Source organism: Colobus angolensis, unplaced genomic scaffold (genome assembly GCF_000951035.1).
Source record: "Colobus angolensis palliatus isolate OR3802 unplaced genomic scaffold, Cang.pa_1.0 Scaffold386, whole genome shotgun sequence".
Taxonomy (NCBI): domain Eukaryota; kingdom Metazoa; phylum Chordata; class Mammalia; order Primates; family Cercopithecidae; genus Colobus; species Colobus angolensis.
Window position 1 is genome coordinate 1,070,853 of NW_012117221.1, and position 21,728 is coordinate 1,092,580.

The 21,728-nt window shown below is 43.7% G+C and overlaps 1 protein-coding gene across 4 annotated transcripts in view; it reads left to right on the top strand.

Moving 5' to 3' along the window:
- Nucleotides 1-21,728, top strand: part of PALM2 (paralemmin 2) — a 476,431-nt gene that overhangs the window by 301,306 nt on the left and 153,397 nt on the right. For 3 of the 4 annotated variants that reach the window (XM_011954585.1, XM_011954589.1, XM_011954586.1), the window contains one exon: nucleotides 204-249. In XM_011954585.1, coding sequence (XP_011809975.1) covers nucleotides 204-249 — 46 coding nt within the window. Of the gene's footprint in view, nucleotides 1-12; nucleotides 250-21,728 lie in introns of those variants that run through there. The other variant, XM_011954587.1, reaches the window with a different exon arrangement.

Below are 21,728 nucleotides of genomic sequence, written 5' to 3' on the forward strand. Positions count from 1 at the left end.
GGAGGGCGGGGGCCAGAGGCTGAGTCCGGGCGAGCCCGCCGTGCGCATAGCTCTGCCCGCCGCTCCCGGAGAGGATCCCCAGCCGTCCCTCGGCGTTCTCCCGGCTTCTAGCAAAGCCCCCCGGGGTGCCCATCAGTTTCCTTGGGTGACTACAGCGTGTGTTTTTTCTTTCCTCTTTCCCCTGCCTGTGTGCCCTTCTCCAGGATGGCAGAGGCGGAATTGCACAAGGAAAGGCTGCAAGCCATAGCAGTAAGTCCACTTTCATTTTATTTTCTTGCTCTATTGTCTGGGGTGGAACGGGGCCCCCGAGGGTTTCGGGGCGAGCGGCATGCCAGCACAGTAGCCGCAGGTCATATGTTCCGGGGGCTAAAACTCTGTCAGGGCTCAGCTAGGCTGCCTTTTCTTTTCTATGTCTGTACATGGAAACCCCCAAGGGCGCACTTTGGACTGGGGATTTGAATGTGGAAGATTGGCTTAAAAATAAGATGCTTGCTGCTGGACTTTGGGGAAGGACTAAACAGAGGCTTGGGGTAGGGGGAGAACTCCAGGAATATTATCACCGAATGCTCAGGCATACGTTGACTTCATAGCCTGGAGAACCAAGAGAAGGGTGACCCAAAGGGTGGCTGCCATCCTCTCTGCGGAAGCCGTCCTTCTGTTAAGTGGAAAACCAGGAGTCAGCGACTCAGCCAGCCACGCGGTAGAACCTCCTCCCACAAACCGGGAATGTTAGTTTTCCCTTCTCTGTTTGATATTGACAAGGGCACTGGCGCAAGCCACCTTCCTGGAGGTCTGGGGACTTCTTACAACTGGGTCCTGGTTATAATATTCCATGAGAGCCTCCTCCTTATGGTGTGGAGTGTCTGAAAACCTATTTTCAGCATACAAAGGAGCAGTCAGTTTTGGCAAAGTTCGCAGGCACTTTCAGAAAAGTGTACCCATGTGCATCTTGGGTTTAGAAAAGAACTGCCTAGATTTGAGCAATCTTAACACAGTGTTGCCAATGATCCACAGATGTGTATTTTTAGTGGAGCCACCACAGCTGGATTATATATTTCCTTCGAGGATGAGGGAATGATTACTGCTACCATATGAAATAGTAACAATTAAAAAAGAAGGTCCGTTAACATATTGGAATAAAAGAATCTCCAGACATTCTTCCACTTAAATACATTTTTTTTTCCAGTTCGGAAGTTCTCTGGAAACACATATAAATTTGTTGGAGAAATAGTGTGTAGTGTTTTAGAAGCAAAGTATATTAAAGTGTTTTCCAAAGCCTTTTTGAACAGATTCTTCATTGGGAAAATGCACACAGACCCTTCTTTTTTTAGAAGCATTTGACGTGGTCTCCATGGCTCTGAGACTTTCTTTCTCAAACGCCTCAAATCTGAAGTGTCTTGGAGACTTCACCATGGAGGTGAGAGAGATGTTTGCTGGCAATATTGAAATGCCATGGTTTGCCTATTAGCTAATCTTTGAATGTGGTGCTCCGAACTCAGGAAGGTTGTTTTTTCTTCTTTCTCTTTTCCCCTGTGCATGTGTATTTTGATGATTTGTGAAGTTATTTGTGGTTTCTAAAGTTGGTGGCAAGGCAGCATGGCCAGTGTGTCATGAACTTGATAAGAATGGTGATATTGAGTTAATGGTGCCATGTAGCTGGTGGGTGTTTTGTGTGAACTGGATAATAGGCTGCTTTAACTGTTGATGCAGGGGCTGTTCCCACTGGCCGCTGCTGAAGGCTTCCAACAGTTGTCACATTTTCTGCCTTTGCACAACCAGCTTTACTGGATGCCTGAGGAACAGCTGAACTCCATGAAAGGACTTGCTTTCCAAACATGGAGCCAGTAGCTGCTAACACTGGGGCTACCCTTTTCCAAGTGCGGTTGAGTAATCCCAGCAGAAGCCAAGTCGATTTTCAAGAAAGATCTAGGCAAATCTTTGGGAATTCTCTTGAGTGTATAAGAATACATACAAATACTCACTCGTGCCTCTTCAGTTATTGAAGAATTGAGTTTATCCTGTGCATCGGGGAAGCTGTTGATTATTCTTATGAATGTGCACCTATACAGTCTGCCCTCCCTATCCATGGGTTCCATATCCACGCCTTCAGTCAACCTTGGATTGAAACTATTGGAAAAAATAATGGATAGCTTGAGTCTGTACTGAACATGTACAGACTTTTTCTTGTCATCATTCCCTGAACAAATAAAATCAACTGTTTACATCGCATTTACAGTGTATTACGTATTATAAATAATCTGAAAATGATTAATGTATGTGGGAGGATGTGAGTAGGTTATATGCAAATATCATGCTATTTTATAAGGAGTTGAGCATCCTTTGATTTTGATATCCAAGGGCGGTGGGGGGGGGGGCGTCCTGAAACCAATTCCCTGAGGATACTGAGGATGTTGTCAGGACAGATTTGCTAAGTGTGTGTGTGTATGTGTGTGTGTGTGTGTGTCTGAGAGAGAGAGAGAGAGACAGAGATAATTAAGAGACAGAGGGAGTTGGGTGGGGGGACTTATGGCCATATCGATAAATGGTTTTATGCTATGCTTTGGCCTAGTGCTCACTCTCTGAATTCTGCAAACCTGACTCTCTCACCACCTTCCTGGAGTTCTCAGGGGGCCCCGAGGAGCTCACAAGCCTGCCCCCAGAACCTAGCACTCCTGAAGTCTCTCTGGCAATGTGAGGGAAAAAGAGAATAGGTCCTCACATCTTCACCTACTTGGGCTTCTCCCTCAGAGGCAGAGCATCGACTGGGATTCCAGTCTGCGGGGCCTTGGGCAGTCTTTAGTCTGGGTCTCAGCTCCTTCATCTGTAGAATGGGCTCATGAGTTCTACCTCCTGGGCTGGTTGTAAGGTTTAGTTAGGATGGAGGTGAAGCACCTGGCAGGCAGCTGCCATTGGATGGTGTTGAGCAGAGCCCTTAGCTTTTGTCTGTATTGCTGTCTTGTCCTGTGGGGGGTCAGAAGCAACGTCTCTGAAGTGGAATGTGTATCAACGGCTTTTTTTTTTCTTTAGACAGAGTCTCACTCTGTCACGCAGGCTGGAGTGCTGCCATGACGGCTCACTGCATCCTGAAACCATCCTTCCACCTCAGCCTTCCCAGTAGCTGGGATTACAGGCGTGTGCCACCATGCCCAGCTAATTTTTAAATTTTTTGTAGAGATGGAATTTTGCCATGTTGCCCAGGCTGGTCTGGAACTCCTGGCCTCAAGTGATCCTCCCACCTCAGCCTCCCAAAGCACTGAGATTAAAGGCATTGGCCACTATACTCGGTCTGAACAGCTTTTTGTTTTTAATCCCTTCCTTCAACTGACTGAAAGTCAGGGCCCTGCCCAGTATCACTTTCTCTAAATGCTTTAGACAGAGGCAGAGATATGACTTGAGGATTCATTCATCCATTTGTTCAGTAGTCATTTACAGATTGCCTCCTCTGGGAAGGTATTGGCAACACTGAAAAGTTGATGTCCCCAAGTTTCAGCCACCAGAGGCTGAAACCTTTATTTCACCTTTTGCACATAATTTCTTGAAGGAGAGATGTCCTGAGACCTAAGATGCTTGTCACCTGACCATGTGTGGAATATCCCCCCCACAAAAGTGAATTAAATACTTAGAAACTACAGTGCTTTACTGGAGTCTTCCATTTATGTCCAGGAACTAATCAATGAGAAAAGATGACTCTTATCCTATTTTCTGCCAAAAGAAGAGCAAGTCCATCTTTGACAATGATCTCTATGCTCACATGCTCCTTTCATCTGTAGGGATACTCCCCAAACTTTACATTTAGAACATGGTAAAAAAGCCTCTGAAACAGCGTGAATGAGAATGGTAATCCCAGGGACTAATAACAGCAATTGCCATTTATTTAATATTGTTCATTCAGCAAGGCATGGTGTGAAATACTTTTTGTTTTTCACCTAACGTTATTTATAGTCTAATGGAAGAAACAGAAAAGCACATAAGCAGCTACTATCCAGTACTATGAAAATGAGTACCCAGGAAGAACATGTAAACCAGTCTCAGAGTTGTGACACCATTCCCCAAAAAGAAGACATTTGAGTAAGTCCTGAAAATTGGGTAAAATAAAATATAAAGTAACGTCATAACCTTCCCAATTACCAGGAGGCATTTGTTTATTTGTTATTTGATTATTATTTATTCAGGACATTTAGTGTGAGAAAGGGAAAGGCAAAAGCATGAAGAAGTTAAGTCAGTAGCTAAAGACACAAACTCAGAATGAACACTGAAATGCTTTTCAGCATGTATTATCTCACTGGATCCTAAAAAGAGGCTTATGAAGTAGGCACTACAGTATTACTCATATTTTATAGGCGAGGAGGTTCTAGAACTGGCCTAACATTAAACTGATAGTATCAAAGCCAGGATTTGAATGCTGCCCACAGCAGGCCATTGGAGCCTTTGCTTTGACTGCTGCCCTGAGCTACCACCCAAGATGGCGGCAGCGTCTCACACTTTTCTCATGAGCACACTGTGCAGGTGGTCTCAGCAGCCTGAGTGTGAGCCCAGGAGGGAGCAGCAGACTGACTCCATTGCAATGAGAAAGCTTGGGACAAGCCAGGAGGCCCACCTGCTTTTGAGAGTCTTTCAAGCCTGGATTCAGTGCATGGAAACACCCAACATAAAATTTAATGGAATGAGTAACATTCCCATGGCGAAGAAGCTGTTGTGTCTCAGTGGAAACCAACCTTGGGGGAGGGTGCTGTTATGTCTGCACATTGGAGAGGAAGACAGTTTTCTTTGGGCATGAGTGAAAATAACTAAATGTTATAGAAATTGTCTTGGGTGAAACTCCTAAGAGCCACGTGGACAAGGCTCAGGTTACACCAGGGACCAGCATAAGTATGTATATATATGTGCAGAAATAGGAAATGCTAATCTAACCTATGCTGTTCTTTAGGGAATTTTGTCATTTAATTAGAACCCACTCTGTGAAGTAATAAAAATGATCTTTGCATTTGTACAGTACTTTATGAAAACCTTTTTTTGCTACCTCTTTCCTGAGGTGTGTAGGGCAAATCTTACATGCTTTACAAATGAGTATTCAGAGCTATCTAAGCTTACACAGATAGAGGTGGAAGAGTTGTAGTAAATCCCAGCCTCTCCTGACTCCCAATTCTTGTATTAGTCCGTTTTCACACTGCTGATAAAGACATACCCGAGACTGGCTAATTTATAAGGAAAAAGAGGTTTAATGCACTTACAGTTCCACGTGGCTGGGGAGGCCCCTCACAATCATGGCGGAAGGTAAAAGGCACATCTCACATGGCGACAGACAAGAGAAGAGAGCTTGTGCAGGGAAATTCCCCTTTATAAAACAATCAGATCTCGTGAGACTGATTCACTGTCACAAGAACAGCACGGGAAAGACCCATCCCCGTGATTCAATTACCTCCTACCATGACCCTCCCACAACACATGGGAATTCAAGATGAGATTTGGGTGTGGCCACAGCAAACCATATCACTTGTGTTAGTGGTACATCCAGCCTTGGAAGGATGCTTTGATGTGGGCTGAAACTGCCACTAAGATCCTGCTGGACTAAAATCTTCTGACTGGGAGGAGAGGAGTGAGCTTGGATGTGTCTCTTTGGAATATGCCCTTGTTAGGATTTCACTTTCGGCCTCTTTCATTCTTGAAACTCTCACCAAGGGGGCAGCTAGTGAGTTTATGGCTTTCATCTGATTCTGTTCTCAGTCCTGCATAGACCCGGGTATACATTGTTGGCCTAGGCTGGCTGTGCCGTGGGCTTACAGAGAAGTGCTCATTGGCTTTTCGTTGGATTTGCCTCTCCATGCCTCTTCTTGCCTGGAAGCGTTACAGCCTTGAGTACCAGGCTTGGAATGTGGTGCCAGTGGCTAAGGAGGCCACCAGCCTGCTTTTGATCCAGTCCTTTTAGGCTGGCCTGCCCAGTGTGGGCAAAAGTCCTTGCCATGATTTATGTACTATCCAGTCCAGTTTCCCAAGGATCCCTCAGAGGAGTTAGAGACCCAAACCCAAGCCCTGTAGAAACAGACACTGATTCATGTGGGGACCATCCCCATCCATGTCCCTTGTGGACTTGTGTCATTGATATGCAGCTGTCAGAGAACTGGAGGATTTAAGATCCTGGTCGTTCATCTGTTATCTTCTGTCTCAGAGATGCAGATGACACCCAGCTTCTAAAATTCCATGTTAAGGCCTAAAAAATCATGTGCATGGGATATTGGTGCTGAGGAAGGGTTCAACTTGGCTGAGTCTGCGGAGCTGCCCACTGGATAGGTGACACTTTGGGCCCATCCAGGGTCATTGCTGTGTCTGGGAGTGCCAAGGCAGGCCTTACACAGCATGCATAAGGGTCACACACCTCCCTGCTATTTATTTGTACCTCTGAGTATTTCAGTCTTCAGCTTATTGGGACAAAGAGCAGCTGCTCTGACAAACTTTAAAATTCTCTGAGACATAGAGCAGTTATCATGAAAAAACAGAAAAAGTCATCATAGGAAAAGCTAAGCCGGGGGGTTGTGGGTTATAGTTTGTCAATATTTAAAGGAAAACCAGGGCCCAGTAGAGTTGTTTCTGTATTTCTTTGGGGGCTACCCAATGCTTTGGGGTCACTGCTGTTGGTCCTTTGAACTCTCCACATTTCATCACTGATCCCATTTGGGAATGTTGATGAACTTGCTTGGCAGTAAGAGTTAGTCATTCTGTGGTATGAAATTGACTGAGACAGCAGATGGATATTGATGCACAGAGACGGTGGTCCCAAGGGCTGTCAGTCTGGTGGGGTAGTTACCAGCATGGATTTGGTGTCAGGAAGGCGTGGCGCAAGTCCTGGTCTTTCCATTAGTATCTGTATGATGTCATTACCTTGGTTTCCTCACCCGTAAGATGGGGATAATGATCGTACCCACTTCATCGTCTTGTGATGGTTCTTTTAGAGGTTTCTTGGGAAATGCTCAGAGAAAGCATGCATTAAGCACTTACAAACTTTCCTATTTATAATAAGCAAATCAACAAATCATAACTCACACATCTTTAAACAGAAAGTGGACACAAAGAGTGAAAGGAGAATTCTATTAGCCGCAATGTTTTTGCCAAACTAGGAACTTAGATAAATACTAGGAAATCAGATAAATGTTGTAACTCCTGAGTTTTCAATGCATAAAGATAGTATTAATAATAATAAAATGGATTATTTGTCATGGGCAGGAATTGTTAACTCAACAGGCCAGGGGGCCAGCATGCAATGTAAATGAGGGACACAGATTGAGTCAAAAGTATTGGTCCTTAGAGAGCAGATGCCACCTCTCAGTTAAGATGCAGTTAATTTATGCCTTGTGAGAACGTGGGTCTTATGTTGTTACATCAACTCATTTTCAAGAGAAGCCAGAAATCTGATTTTTAAAATGTGAGATCTCCCACTTAAAAAAGAACAGTATTAACTAGTTTAAAAACTTTAAAAAGATTGGCGGTCACAACACAATTCCTTTGGATCAAGAGGCCGACGTTTTGTGACCTTTAGATACAGATAGAGCTTTGAACTTTACAGTATGCTTTCCTTATGCATTGATTTATTTGGATTTCATAAGGATACTGTGAAGTAAACCTATCAGCACCCCTGAGATCTTTCATAATGTTGTAATAGCAGGTTGCATTTTCACCAGAGCTTTGTGAGTTTGGTGTCCAGATGTTTGGATCATTGGATAAATAGTGCTTATTTGCGATATCTTTTGACATTAAATGAGCCCTTGCAATCACTGACATTATTGAAACTCAGAATACTCACATCCAGATAGTCCAGATAGGTAATTGCTCTCTAACTCAACCAAAAAAATCTAAACGACATCAAGTCTTCACCTTAATTTGGGAAACTTCTGTTATTAGAAAAGAATCTTTAAGAACCTATACTCAAGGTAGGCAAATCTGAAATGCAAACCTGATATGAAGCCCAAGACTATCTCTTGTCAGCCAGGATGTTTGAGTTGATCCTGATTTATTATTAGCCTCAAGTAATGCGCATTGGAGGGAGATTCTGCTGGGCTCAGGTAGGACTCATAGTAGCAGCAACTGCCATTTGACCGATGTTTTTGTCATGTATGGTATAGAACAGTGATTCTCAAACGTTAGTGCATTAGGATCACCTGGAGGATTCCCTACAACACAGATTGCAAGGGCACACTCCCAGAGTGTCTAATTCTGTAGGTCTAGGGTGATGTGGCCTGAGAATTTGTATTTCTAACAAGTTCCCAGCTGCAACTGCTATTCTGGGGAACACACTTTGAAAGCCACTGGTGAAGTGTAGGAGATCAATAGTAAAGGAAGATTATGACCTGGGTCCCGATATGCGTCACATGCCCATTGTGATATGCCCAGGAATTTGTGTGGTGTGTGTATTCTGAAGAGGTGAAATAGAATAAAAGGCCAAATTTAGTCTTGATTAATGAGAGCCTTAAACATAGCCCAGTTTGGAAGTCATGCAAGCCGAGTGCAGTGGCGCACTCCCATAGTCCCAGCTACTTGGGAGGCTGAGGTGGGAAGATCACTTAAGCCCAGGAGTTCAAGGCTACAGTGAGCTGTGATCACTGCCATTGCACTCCAGACTGGGCAAGAGTGACACCCTGTGTAGCTCTGTCATTCTCACATTAGATTGGCTAATCAAGAAGAGGTCTTTGCTTATCTCAGGAACTTGCTTTAATCTATTTAAGTAAAGTGAGATCTGTTGGTTACTTGACAACACCAGTTTGGAAGGCTTGCCCGGGATTGGAAGGGCAGGTTGAGAGAGTTTGCCTGGGATTGACTGACTGAAACTATGAGCTACAGAATTCCCTTGGGGAGGCCTTAGAGGACACCTCAGTGAGATAAGAAGTCATGCGGTAGAGGAGACATCCAGCAACACCATGACAGCCTCATTGAGAGAGGCGTGCCATACATATGATGGTATTGTAGATGAAGACATCCCATAGCAGATCAGCCCGTCAAGCCTAGTGGCCCCTTCTCCAGCCTGCAGGTGCTAATTCATGATGTGACTGCTTCTCACATGGGCAACTCCAATAGGATGCCAGGAGAAGCAGAAACTGATGTTCATTTATTTAATGATGGTTAATATTCTATGAAGCCAGTCTGTGTATATACAAGTATGACTTGTTATTGGCATATCAAGGACAAATTCATTCTTCCAAAGATATCATGCAGGCTTCCCTCACCTGTCTTTGTAACATGCGTTGTTTGAGCCAACCCTTCATTTTTGGAAGGATTCTGCCTCACTGGATCTCTTATATATCTTAAAACACAAAGCACAGAGGCTGCACTGTACAGGATGAGGCCTAAAAGAACATGGAGACTGTAGGGGATGGGCCACACAGTACAGCGGAGTTTGTAGAGGAAAGGTTGCTCGTAAGTGCTCTGGGTTTAGGAGAAGACCACACAGCTGAGATCTATTTCTGACAGGAAATGCCGACAGGAACAGAGGGTGGTGTGGGGCAGTGCATGTTGGAGCTACAGTGCCCTTGGTTAATTATTATCTCAGTATTTTTCATTAGTCTCTTGTTGAATTAAAATGCTCAAAAGGAGATTATTAGATACACACAGAAAGGGAGACAGACTGACAGACACAGAGACAAGACTATAGCCTATTTACATAATACTTGAATATATATTAAAAATACTTTGGATTAATCTTTGACCCTAGTATCACTGTTTCTATAGGATCATATACGTTTAGCTAGAAGAAAAGAACAGAGAGTCTGTACCTTTCTTTTGCATAAGATCGAAGGGGAAAGAAAAGCCATGTGAGCCCCAAGATAAAAGCCCCAGCTGTAGATGAAAAGACTATGGGCCAGAAGTCAGAACACATCTTCCTGTCCATCATTTCCCTGTGGAAGCCTATGTCATTACCCTACAGGCTTTTAGGCTCTAGACAGCCTGTGCAATACCAAATATCTTGAAGGCATTTGTAAAACCTACTCTTACTTTCTTCCTGGAAAAAAAAAATTATACTGGTTTACTTACTATTCTAGGTGGGTGGGATTTTTCCCCCCTCTGCTAAATTATAACCAGTCATCTAAGTATTAACTTTATTTTTAAATTCAGGGCTGAAACTTAAAACCTTGAGGGTTACCAAAAAATGTTATTCTTAAGAGAAAAACATGCTTGAAAACTTAACCCCTTTGGTGGCGGGCAGGGGATTTTCTTTGTCTGTGTTTGAGTGCTAATGTCTACAACTTTGAGGCCAATAAATACCAGACGGGGCTCTAGGATTTGGGTAACTGTGATAGTGTGTGTGTCCTGCATGTGACATGAGAGAGAGAGAGGCCAGGATTTAAGAAAGGTGCCTCTTGGCTGGGTAGCATGAACTCAGTCTGGTGGCTCTCCCCAGGCACCTGATTGGTCTTAAACACTGAGTTTTTGTGGCGAGACTTGACATACATCTTGGGCTGATATCACGTGCTGTTTCTACTGGGGTGGGAAGTGCTTTGAAAATTTCCTTGCTCCAGTGGAACTGTGAGAAGTATCTAAAAAGCTCAAGGCTAATGTGAGTGATGCTAAAAGGAAGCCCTACTTATTCAGGTAATCAAAAGTATACTCTAGGATAGCAGTGCTCCTGTAACCTGCATGGCCCATTTTTCTTTTCCAGGTGGTATGCAGGCAGTCTTGTTCATAAACATTGATGTCTGAGCATATGTGTTCAAAATTCAGTGTTGTTAATCAAATAAAAGTCACCACAAAACCCAAAGGATATTTAACAATAGGTGGGATAGGTTTGGCAGGGATGGGTCAGAAGACAGAGGAGGTCCTGGAGGCGGCGGTAGAATGTACTTTCCAATCTTACTGATGACTAGAGATAAGACACTAGTAGCCTATTCACTCTCCATCCTTATTCATACTGGAGTGAGAATGATATATGTCAGATCAGTATTGGATGCAATGAGGGAGAATGAAGAGAAAATATTGACTCTGAAAATACAGACAAGAGGAGGCGAAGGTGAAAGTAATGTAAACTGCTTAATTACCTGCCTTTCTTTCCACTGTCATCTCTCTCTACTTGACATATTCCTACTTTTGCCTCTGGATGGTTCCATATCTCATCCCCTCTCAACCTGGGTCCACAGAGAAAAGCAGGACGCAGCCTGGCATGGCAGTGGAGGGAGTCTTTTCCAGACTTCCTCCAGCAGAAGTGGGCCCTCTCCCCTATAGGGAGACAGGGCACCCCAGGCTTCAGAAAGCAAGGGAAAGATGGTACTTCATCATGTAGCTTTTCTTAAGGGGACAGAGGGAGGGCTCCCAGTTCGGGAGATGGTCCATGTGCCAGCCACCCTGCTGAATACCTTACATTAGGGAGGTGAGATCTCAGATGTGCACAGGTACCAGGTTGACTTGGCTGAGTTTTTGGAACTGTGGTAGCCAAGAGAGGGCAGACTCCTGAGGACACAGACAGCACTCAACTCCAGCTGATGGGTACTGTGTGGAAATTTGAGCCCAGGGTCTGCTGCTTTTCCAAGAGAACCTGGGAATCCAATTTTGAAGGAAGTCTGTTGATGTTTAAATGCTCACAACAATTTAAATACTGTATGGGCCAAACCAAACATAACACAGATTTTAACATGGTGTGGGCTGGATTTGTTCCCTGTCTCAATGACCCCCCTCTACCCACAGCCTGGGCCACCAGTTTTCCATGTCTGCCTTTCACAACCTATTTTCTTTAATTACAAAGCCAATAGTATGTGGGAATAGGAGTTGGGGGGGGGGGCGGGTGTGGTACAGCATAAAGCTATGTGAAATGCAGATACAGTTAAGTATGTTGGGCACCTTGATGGGGTGGGCCTGCCAGAAGGCCATTTGTAATAGCAGGGAGGGCCCTCTGGGATCCATACCCTGTAAGAAAACCATAGTCTTGGGTCAGTGTCAGTGCTGCTACTTACATCAGTTCCTTATTCAGCATGCTGGATGAACTCATGAGTTCTCTGTAAGAAGTAAAATCTACAAGTACTCTTTAAAAAATGAAAATGAGTGAAGAGAAAAATAGACTTACTAAATTTCTTTAATTTGGAGGACTGGGTCTCGCTATGTTGCTCAGGCTGGTCCTGAACTCTTGGGCTCAAGCGATCCTTCCACCTCAGCTTCCTAAGTAGCTGGAAATATAGTTGTGTGCCATTGCTCCAAGCACTAAAATCAACTTTCTTGATGTGCACCTCTCTTCATTTGAACACATGCGTAGATTTGTGCAATCACCAGTGCACTCAGGCAACGGAACAGTTCCATCGCCCCCAAAATTCTCCCAGGAAGCCTGATTTTAAAACTCTAACTGGAATCTAAGTATTTCTGCTTGGTGCTACCTTGTCCCCTGACTTTGAAGACCCTAAGAATCAGTTGAGGGTGGGAGGGTTGACTAGAACATGAAACTTTGGTTGCCAGCCATTGGTGGGGAGCTGTTTCATAGTGAGCACCCTACCATACCTATGTAACAAGTTTTTGCTTCTTCCCAGTAGATACCTTCTGCTCCAGCCTGGGTCATCTTTTCACTATCCCCTACTAGGGTTGTTCCATTTAGCAACTAAATGCATAGGATGCTCAGTGATTCCATGGGGACATATTTATACTAAAACATTATTTGTTGTTGATCTGAAATTCACATTTAACAGGACATTCCATATTTTATCTGGCAAACCCATCCTCTTCACATTCATGCCACATTCTAATGTAAGTTCAAAAGCTACTTTATCTGTGTTTCACCAAAGGGCGAAAATACTCTTTGAAAATACTCTTTGATTTTATTACACTTAATCTTAGCCAAAAGGCCAAGAAGCGATTGTATGCTTTGATTTTAAATAGTAGCATGTTTATAGGGAGATAGGGCATGTGTTGGAAGGATAAGAGTGCTTTCTCTACACGTAAATGGGTTTTCAAGAAATGTTTTGTGAGCAACTGGTTATATCCTTTCTGGAGAAGAAGAAATGATCTAATATGTACTCAAGGAAGGAGGACAACTGGATTTCAGAAATCGGTTCATTTTCCAGCCCCTCCTCTACCCTTTTTCTCTGGCCCAACGTTTGAATAATATAAGTCTGAAAAGACTAAACAAAGAGATTGCTCAAACTGGATGAGTTTAAAAATAACATTGGAATGCTAGCCTTCAGCAAGCCATATATCTTATACTGCACTGAGCAGGACAGTGCCTTGTGGTGGGTAGAAGATGAGTCACACAGTGATCACAACCAGATCTTTTCCAGCCTGGATACTTTGGTGGAGAGTGGTGTGATGGCTGATTTATTTGTCTTGTTTGTTTGTTTGTTTTTTCATTTTCCCATTTTACTAGTGTGATTTCAGAATCACAAGGAGGCAAGAAGGAAAATTGATTTTAGATAGCAATTTCAGAATGAAAAATGAGTGGAAATTCCAATTTTCGGTCTAGACCAGGGACCAGCAAACAATAGCCCGTGGGCCAAATTCTGCCTGCAGCCTCTTTCCATAAGACTATGAGCAGTGCCTGGTTTTTACATTTTTACATGTTTGAAAAAATTCAAAAAAGGATCTTTTATGACACATGAGATTTGTATGAAATTCAAATGTCAGCATCCATCAACTTCTACCAGAGCGTAACCAGGCCCGTTCATGTATGTCTTTCTTGTCTATGGCTGAGTTTGTGCTATAATGGCAGAGGTGAATAATTAAAACAGAGACTCTATGGCCTGTAAAGCCAAAAATATTTGATATCTGACCATCTGGAGACAAACTTTGCCAACCCCTGCTTTCTACATGGCATATTTCAATGGCTGTATTTGTGATGAAGGTTCCAGGAGTCTTTTAGCTAAAGAAATCACTGTTGTCTCATTGCTTACAGTCCAGACCAATAAAGTATCTCAGATATCCTTTTCACTGTTTTCTGGGCTTACCATGATGAGAGATTTTGTTTACTGAAGCTGGCATGTGAGTTTTGCCACTGTGGAATTTTCTCATTATATCCTTTGCTGTCTAAGCCAAGTGCATGTTTTTGTTTTGTTTTTTTGAAAACCAGAAAATCAGATCTCTTAGAGGTAACAGTTTGGCCCATCTAAAATAAGTCCATACAATTAAAAAAATTTCTTTCTATTGACCGGGACTGAGGGTTGAGGGAAAGCACTGCAGATTTTCCAGGTGAATTTTTTTTTTTACTCCCTGGATTTTGCCTGAACCCTCACTTTTCTCTCTCAGGGAACTTTAAGCACACTTAGTGAAAAACTAAAGGTCAGAGAGCACACTAGCCACATTCCCTGAGTCCAAGCAGGGAGCCAGTGAGGAATGGTTTCTGGCCTTCCCTGTTCAGTTACCTCATGGAACCCTTGGGACCAGTGCCTTGATTTACAAATAAAGTGGCCACCAGGTAAAAGCTGCCCATGGCCAGTGGTGGCAGGGTTGACCCTGGTATCTCTGAATCATTAAGTGCTTCCTTTCTGCCCCCTTCCCTTTCTTATTCGAAAACACCAGCTACAATTTTAAGTCTGGTCTGCCTGGAAATTTCCAAAGGGACTTTGGTGCCTTAATAAATATTTTCAAATTGCTCAAGGTTTTGGAAGATAGCAGAGCCATAATTGTGAAATCGGGTTACAAAATGATTGCTGCGGTACTTGCACTGGCCCTGTGGACATGCTGAAGTGGACAGGGTTGTGGACACTCACAATTGCTCACTGCAGATGGACAACCTTTGCTTTTCTGGTCATACCTATGCTTGATTCTGAAATTCTCTAGATGGGCTACTTCTGGGCAGCTGCTTGGAGAATGGGAAGCCAACCCTACAGTGTAAGGTTTCTTTTTTCTTTTTCTTTTGTTTTTTAATTTAAGTTCTAGGGTACATGTGCACAATGTGCAGGTTTGTTACATATGTATACATGTGACATGTTGGTGTGTTGCACCCATTAACTCATCATTTACATTAGGTATATCTCCTAATGGTATCCCTCCTCCCTCCCTCGACCCCACGACAGGGCCCGGTGTGTGATGTTCCCCTTCCTGTGTCCAAGTGTTCTCGTTGTTCAGTTCCCACCTATGAGTGAGAACACGCAGTGTTTGGGTTTTTGTCCTTGCAATAGTTTGCTGAGAATGATGGTTTCCAGCTTCATCCATGTCCCTACAAAGGACACAAACTTATCCTTCTTTATGGCTGCATAGTAATCCATGGTGTATATGTGCCACATTTTCTTAATCCAGTGTATCATTGATGGACATTTGGGTTTATTCCAAGTCTTTGCTATTGTGAATAGTGCCGCAATAAACATACGTGTGCATGTGTCTTTATAGCAGCATGATTTATAATCCTTTGGGTATATACCCAGTAATGGGATGACTGGGTCAAATGGTATTTCTAGTTCTAGACCCTTGAGGAAGCACCACACTGTCTTCCTTAACTGAAGTACTATTAACACTTTGGGATAGATAATTTTCTGCTGTCTGCGGAGCCGATCTTGTGCATTATAGGATGATAGTAGCATCTTTGGTCTCTATCCATTAAATGCTAGTAGCACCCCCAACTCTTCATTGTGACAAAAGGTCTCCAGACATTGCCATATATCCTTTGGGGAACAAAATAACCTCTTTGAAAATCAATGATGTAGTATAACATAAAGGTTACCTGACCAAATGTACTTCCCATTCTTTTACCATTAGGGATTTATTCCTTTAAGTCTTCACTGTCATCCTTAGGGATTCATTTCTTTAAATGTCAAAGGCTTTTTTATTTTCTAGAATCCCTCAAGACAATATCGATTTCTCAAAAATGGTAAAGCCTTAAGCCTGGAATGGCAAAAGGTTTTCAGCTCTTATGTGAACTCTAACTGATAGGAAGCGTCCATCTATAGTGCCGCCATGGGAAGATCTTTGAAGCTGCATTTTAGGTATTGGAGAAAGGACGTCAAGATAGATTAGAGCTATCTTCTATGGGCAAGACATGAGGGAGTTGGCATACATGTGTAAGGAACCTTCTTACCTAACATTTCTGTGGAGATTCACTATAGTCAGGCCTTAGGCTGGTTCTGTAGTTCAGCCTTATTGCTGAGCCCTGTGCCGGGGCACTGTTCACGCAAGGCCCCTGTAGCCTTGTGTATTTGTTAGGGCAATTTTCCATCAGGGTTTGAGGAAGGGGCGCTTTTTCTAGATCACAGAGTGCCATATGGGCAAGCAGAGGTGCCGTACTCTGTTGATGGGAATAGAAGTCAGGGAATAAAAAGAGAGGGGCAAAGAATATAACTTCCTGTCTGTCTCTCCTGCCTGACTGTAAACTTCTTGAGACCAATGACTATGTCATATTAACCATTATCTACTCTCCACCTGTCACAACACGTTTTGCATAGTGTCAAAGCAAGTTTAGTGACTTTTAGCAGAGTTCTTGTTCTGTATCTTGGACTCCTTAGCAGTCTTGTAGAACCTATGGGTCCCTTTTCAGAATAATGCTGAAATGCACAAAATAAAATATTTAGGATTAAAAATATAACCAATGAAATATATATATAGTCAGCAAAATATTAGAAAACTGTGATAGACAATGTGCTTTGATTGATTGATGTACAGTCAGCAAAATATTAGAAAACCGTAATAGATAACATGGGTTTTGATTGATATACAGTCAACAAAATATTAGAAAAGTTATAGATAGCATGCTTTTTTAATAAGTAAAATCTAGTGGAAGTTCTAATACTTACTCTAATGGCAAATTATTGATGAATGTAAGTGATGTTTTGAGCTGTCTCCAACAACTGTAATGTTATATAAAAAGTCTGCAATTCCTACTCCTGATAAAGTCATGGCATATTAGTCCGATCTCACACTGCTATAAAGAACATCCCCTGAGACTGGGTAATTTATAAAGGAAAGAGGTTTAATTGACTCACAGTTCTGCATGTCTGGGGAGGCCTCAGGAAACTTACAATCATGGTGGAAGGGGAAGCAGGCACATCTTACATGGCAGCAGGTGAGAGAGATCATGTGTGTAGGAGGAACTGTCAAACACTTATAAAACCATCAGATTTCATGGGAACTCACTCACTATCATGAGAACAGCATGGGGGAAGCTGCTCCCGTGATCCAATCATCTCCCACCAGGTCTTGCCCTGACAGATGGGGATTATGGGGATTGCAATTCAAGATGAGATCTGGGTGGGGACACAGAGCCAAACCATATCATGTGCGTACTAATGATCTACCTGGGGCTTGTGCTTACATTCATAACTGAAGGCGGTGCTAAATGTTAGCTAGGGGGGTGGTGAAGATAACCTTTGGCTGGGTGCCCTAAATTCTGACTTATCCCCAAACGCCCTGAATTCTCTCTTCTTTCTTTTGTAAGTGGGCCCCTGCTCTGATGGCTTCCTCCTTTCCCTTGCCTGATGCTACCTCTGTTACCTTCTCGGGGTTCTTCCCCAGCAAATTTATCTAGGTTCTTTTTTCTGCATTCACTTTCCATCTCTCCCAGCTTGGTTGTGTCTTTTGGCCCCTTTCTAAGTTCTCACTCAGCTTAGCACAGGAAGGGAAGCTTTCAGGCCCAGCTTGGGGTTATCCTGAGCTTCAGAGGAGTGAGGGAAGTTGGCACATTACAGATACTCACTGAATGCTTTTTGAATTGAAACAGTTGCTTTGCCAACTTCACCTTTTTTATCAGGGGCTCTTCTTGGATGCTGGGACTGTGTTTGAGATCAGTTCACTCTGGATGTCTCCCCTCTGCATGGAAAGCATCCGCAATTTCCAGCTAGAGTGTGAACTTGCCGTTTGGTTTACCCAGATCCTGCAAGTCTACAGAGTAAGAACCTTTCCTGGTTCTGAACTCAGAAGCAGCAGTGAGCAGTGGGACTGCTAGGACCTTTACCAGCAATCACCCACCACATGCACCAGCTCCGAGCAGCTCTGCAAGAGCCATCACCCTCCCCGTTGCACAACTTGACTGTGAACCGCCTGGGCAGCGGCATGTGTGGGAAGCAGGTGGCCTGCAGATTCATTATTGCTACATTTATTGTAATAAACAAAAACAGGTCATCTCTAGTTTAGTTTCCTTTGGGCATATAGACCATCAGGTCCCAAAATGTCCAGAGTTGGGTTAGTATCTGTGGCTTTCACCAGATAACCACATCAGTGTTCTTCCTAATTTGGACTGTTGTGGCTTTCCTAGTTCTTTTTTCCCCTGGATTGTTATAAAGGCTCTGTATTAGTTTTCCAGGCTGTTATAATAAAGTGCCACAAATTGGGTGGTTTAAACAACAAAAATTTTATCATCTCATAGTTCTGGAGGCTAGAAGTCTGAAATCAAGATATCCAGCTAGATTGGTTTCTTCTCAGGGCTGTGAGGGAAGGATCTGTTCCAGGCCTCTCTCCTGGACTTGGGGATGGCCAGCTTCTCCCTGTGTCTCTTCACATCATCTTCCTTTTACATATGTCTGCCTGTGTGTCCAAATTTCCCCTTTTCATAAGGACACCAATCATGTTGGAATAGGTCCTACCCTAATGACATAAGCTGATGATTTCTGAAAGGACCCTGTCTCAGAAATATCCTGAGGTACTGGGGGTTAGGACTTCAATATATCTTTGTGGGGACAGGGTCCCTGCATGCTGTCAGATGATACCTGCATCTCACAGTGATGGTCAAGTGCACCCTACTCTGCTTCTGGCTATGGAAGTAGAAATTGTGTCCCAGGGGAATGGCTAAGGGGCCTGTAAACAACGGGTGCCATTTGCCATTAATGGCTCAAACCTCTGCCTCCTCCACGCACTCATGTATCCCATAACCCTCTGTCTCCTGTCAAAGCCTTGTATCAGGAAAGGCATGGAACCACATTTCACACTAAGACGTAATAAGTATTAAACATTCCCTCACCTGGCCAGTTAAAAAACATTGAGCAAAGCTGTAAACTACATCACAGGAGTTCAAAATGTCAACTAAGCCACCCCCAGTCCTGTCTGTGTTTTTGCTCAGGACCCAGTGTGGTGTCACTACTCCCCATTGGTAATAAACAAAACATTCCTCATATGTTCACAGCTATTTAAAGTTTACAGAATTCTGTCCTTCTATCAACTTGTTTGTGCCTAAAGGAGCAGGAAAGGTATTATTTTCTGCATTTTATTTCAGAGAAAACAGAAGCTCAGCTGAGTAATTTGTTCAAGTTCATCCAGGCTGTGGCTGAAGCCCATATCATCCATGTCTCTATGCCAGCTGTCTTTCCACTGCTCCAAGCCACCTGCCCTGCTGCCCTCCGTTTCCTCTCCAGGTCACTGTTCTGCAACCTGAGTCTCCAAGACTCACAGTTCTCCTTGCTGTGCTCCAGGACCCAGTCCCAGCACCTCCTAACCTCCCCAAGAGGGCAAAAAGCAGGCTAGGTCCAGTAAGGGCGGCCAAGGCCAAAGGATTATGTTAGTATGCGGGTCAGAGGAGGGGCATGGGCAAAGTGACAAGGTTTGTGATGGAGCAGAGCAGTGTCAGGAAGTGACGTGAAGCTCAGTGTGGTTTGCGGATGTTGAGAAGTGAGGTTGATGGGCAGGGGGTGCTGGATCACAGAAGGATTATGTTAGTATGCAGGTCAAAGGAGGGGCATGGGCAAAGTGACAAGGTTTGTGATGGAGCAGAGCAGTGTCAGGAAGTGACGTGAAGCTCAGTGTGGTTTGCGGATGTTGAGAAGTGAGGTTGATGCTCAGGGGTGCTGGGTCACAGAAGACCAGTTCCAAGGGGGACAAAGATGTGGTCTGTGAGAGATTAAGAGCCACTGAAGGCCTGTGGTTTATCAGAGACTGCTGTGGTGGTAGAGTGGAGGCAGGATGAGGCAGGGAACCACTCTGGGTTCCTGACTGCCTATCCCTGCCAGTGTGGTACATTACTGAAGGCTTCTCAGTGGCTCTCCATTATTTCCATAGACTGGTCATCTTTAGTTTTGGGGAGTTTGTTTTTGAGATGGGGTCTTACTCTGTCACCCAGGCTAGAGTGCAATGGCACGGCCATGGCTCACTGTAGTCTTGACCTCCTGCATCAAGTGAACCTCTTACTTCAGCCTCTCAGGTAGCTGAGACAGTAGGCATGAAACACAATACCTGTTTTTTGTTTGTTTGTTTGTTTGTTTGTTTTTGTATTTTTTGTAGAGATGGGGTTTCACCATGTTCCCAGGCTGGTCTCGAACTCCTGGGCTCGAGCAATACACCTGCCTCAGACTCCCAAAGTGTTGGTATTACAGGCATGAACCACCACGTCAGCCACCGTTAGTTTTTTAACTGTTTAAGGCATTCTCTTTATACTGAAACCCAGAAGAAGCATCCTCCCCAGCTTCAGCGGAAAGCCTTAGAGCTGATGGAGAACCAATTTCGAGTTGGAATGTGGAGGCTATTTCTGGCCTTTGTGACATCCTGTTCAACTTTCAGAGGAGCCTGGGAAGAAAGGGGTGACTCAGACTATAAGCTTATTTTTAGGGAAAGCTAAGAGTTCAGTCAGAGCCATTCAGAGTGGCCTGCCATACAGAGTGTGCTGTTGGTGGAGAGATTGCTGGGCAGAAATCCTGTGTTTATCACCTGATTATTACCCAGCACCTCCCATGTGCCAGTACAAGGTTTACTGATTTGAGAAGAGGATGGAGATCAACACAAACACACTTTTAAATCAGAGGAGCATATTTCAAGGCATTTATATTTAAGAACTAATTTTAGGGCCAAAGAACTAATATTGTAAGAGCTTCTGTGATTAGGTACTTAATATATACTACATGTTATGGTAAGTGCTTTGCAAATACTACCGCATTTAATGGAAACAATAATACTCTGTTAGAGGCATTCTTATCACTGTTTTAACAGAAGAGGAACTGTTAACTTGAGGAGGTTTAACATTAGCCCAAGACCAGGTAGCTGAGTTCAGATTCTAACTCAGATCTGTCTGGTTCCAAACCCATGCAAATGACCCCTCCAGGTTTGGCAATTAAATGACTCACATGTTGCCACTGTTTGTTCCTGTGTAACACTAATTGATCATGGAATTATTTCTTACTCAGCTCAGATTTGACTTCAGGATCCCTTTTAACACAATGCTGCAGGTAGCCACTCCTCCCAACGGAGCAATGGTAGTACTTGAAGTAGCATCTACCTGCCATCCTAGCTTTATCTTTCTCTATACTTACTCAAAATAGAATCTTTAAATCTGCAGAGATTTGTTGTTTTGTTTCTACAGATGTATTTGTAATCTTTTATTGATTAAACACTTGTAAGAAATGGAGTATTCAATACAATTTCCTTTTATGGTCACTGGAAACTCTGCGTGCTTTAATAGAGGATCCTAACTGCCTTGGAGGGAAGAATGACATCTTGGGACTCAAAGCCTTGATACGGGCAACTGGCTTATGTGTCAGTGTGGTGGTGATGAGTGGGAGATGGGGAATCAGCCTGAAGAACTCAAGTTGTATAGCAGTAAAGCTTTCAATTAGCCCAGTCTGGTTAATTACAACTGGATGGTGAGGTGGGGTTGGGGGATGTGGTGGGAAGGCTAAAGAAATAAGATGACGGGGTAGATTCGGGGGTTGCATGCATACACACCTTCAGTTGCTGTGAAACATTTCAGCTCAGCAGACAGACCTGTTGTCCTAAAAGTATAGCACCATGTGGGGCTGTGGGTCCCTCCAGGGAGAAAGGAGTTCCTTAAAAGCAAAGTCAGGCCGGGCGCGGTGGCTCAAGCCTGTAATCCCAGCACTTTGGGAGGCCGAGACGGGCGGATCACGAGGTCAGGAGATCGAGACCATCCT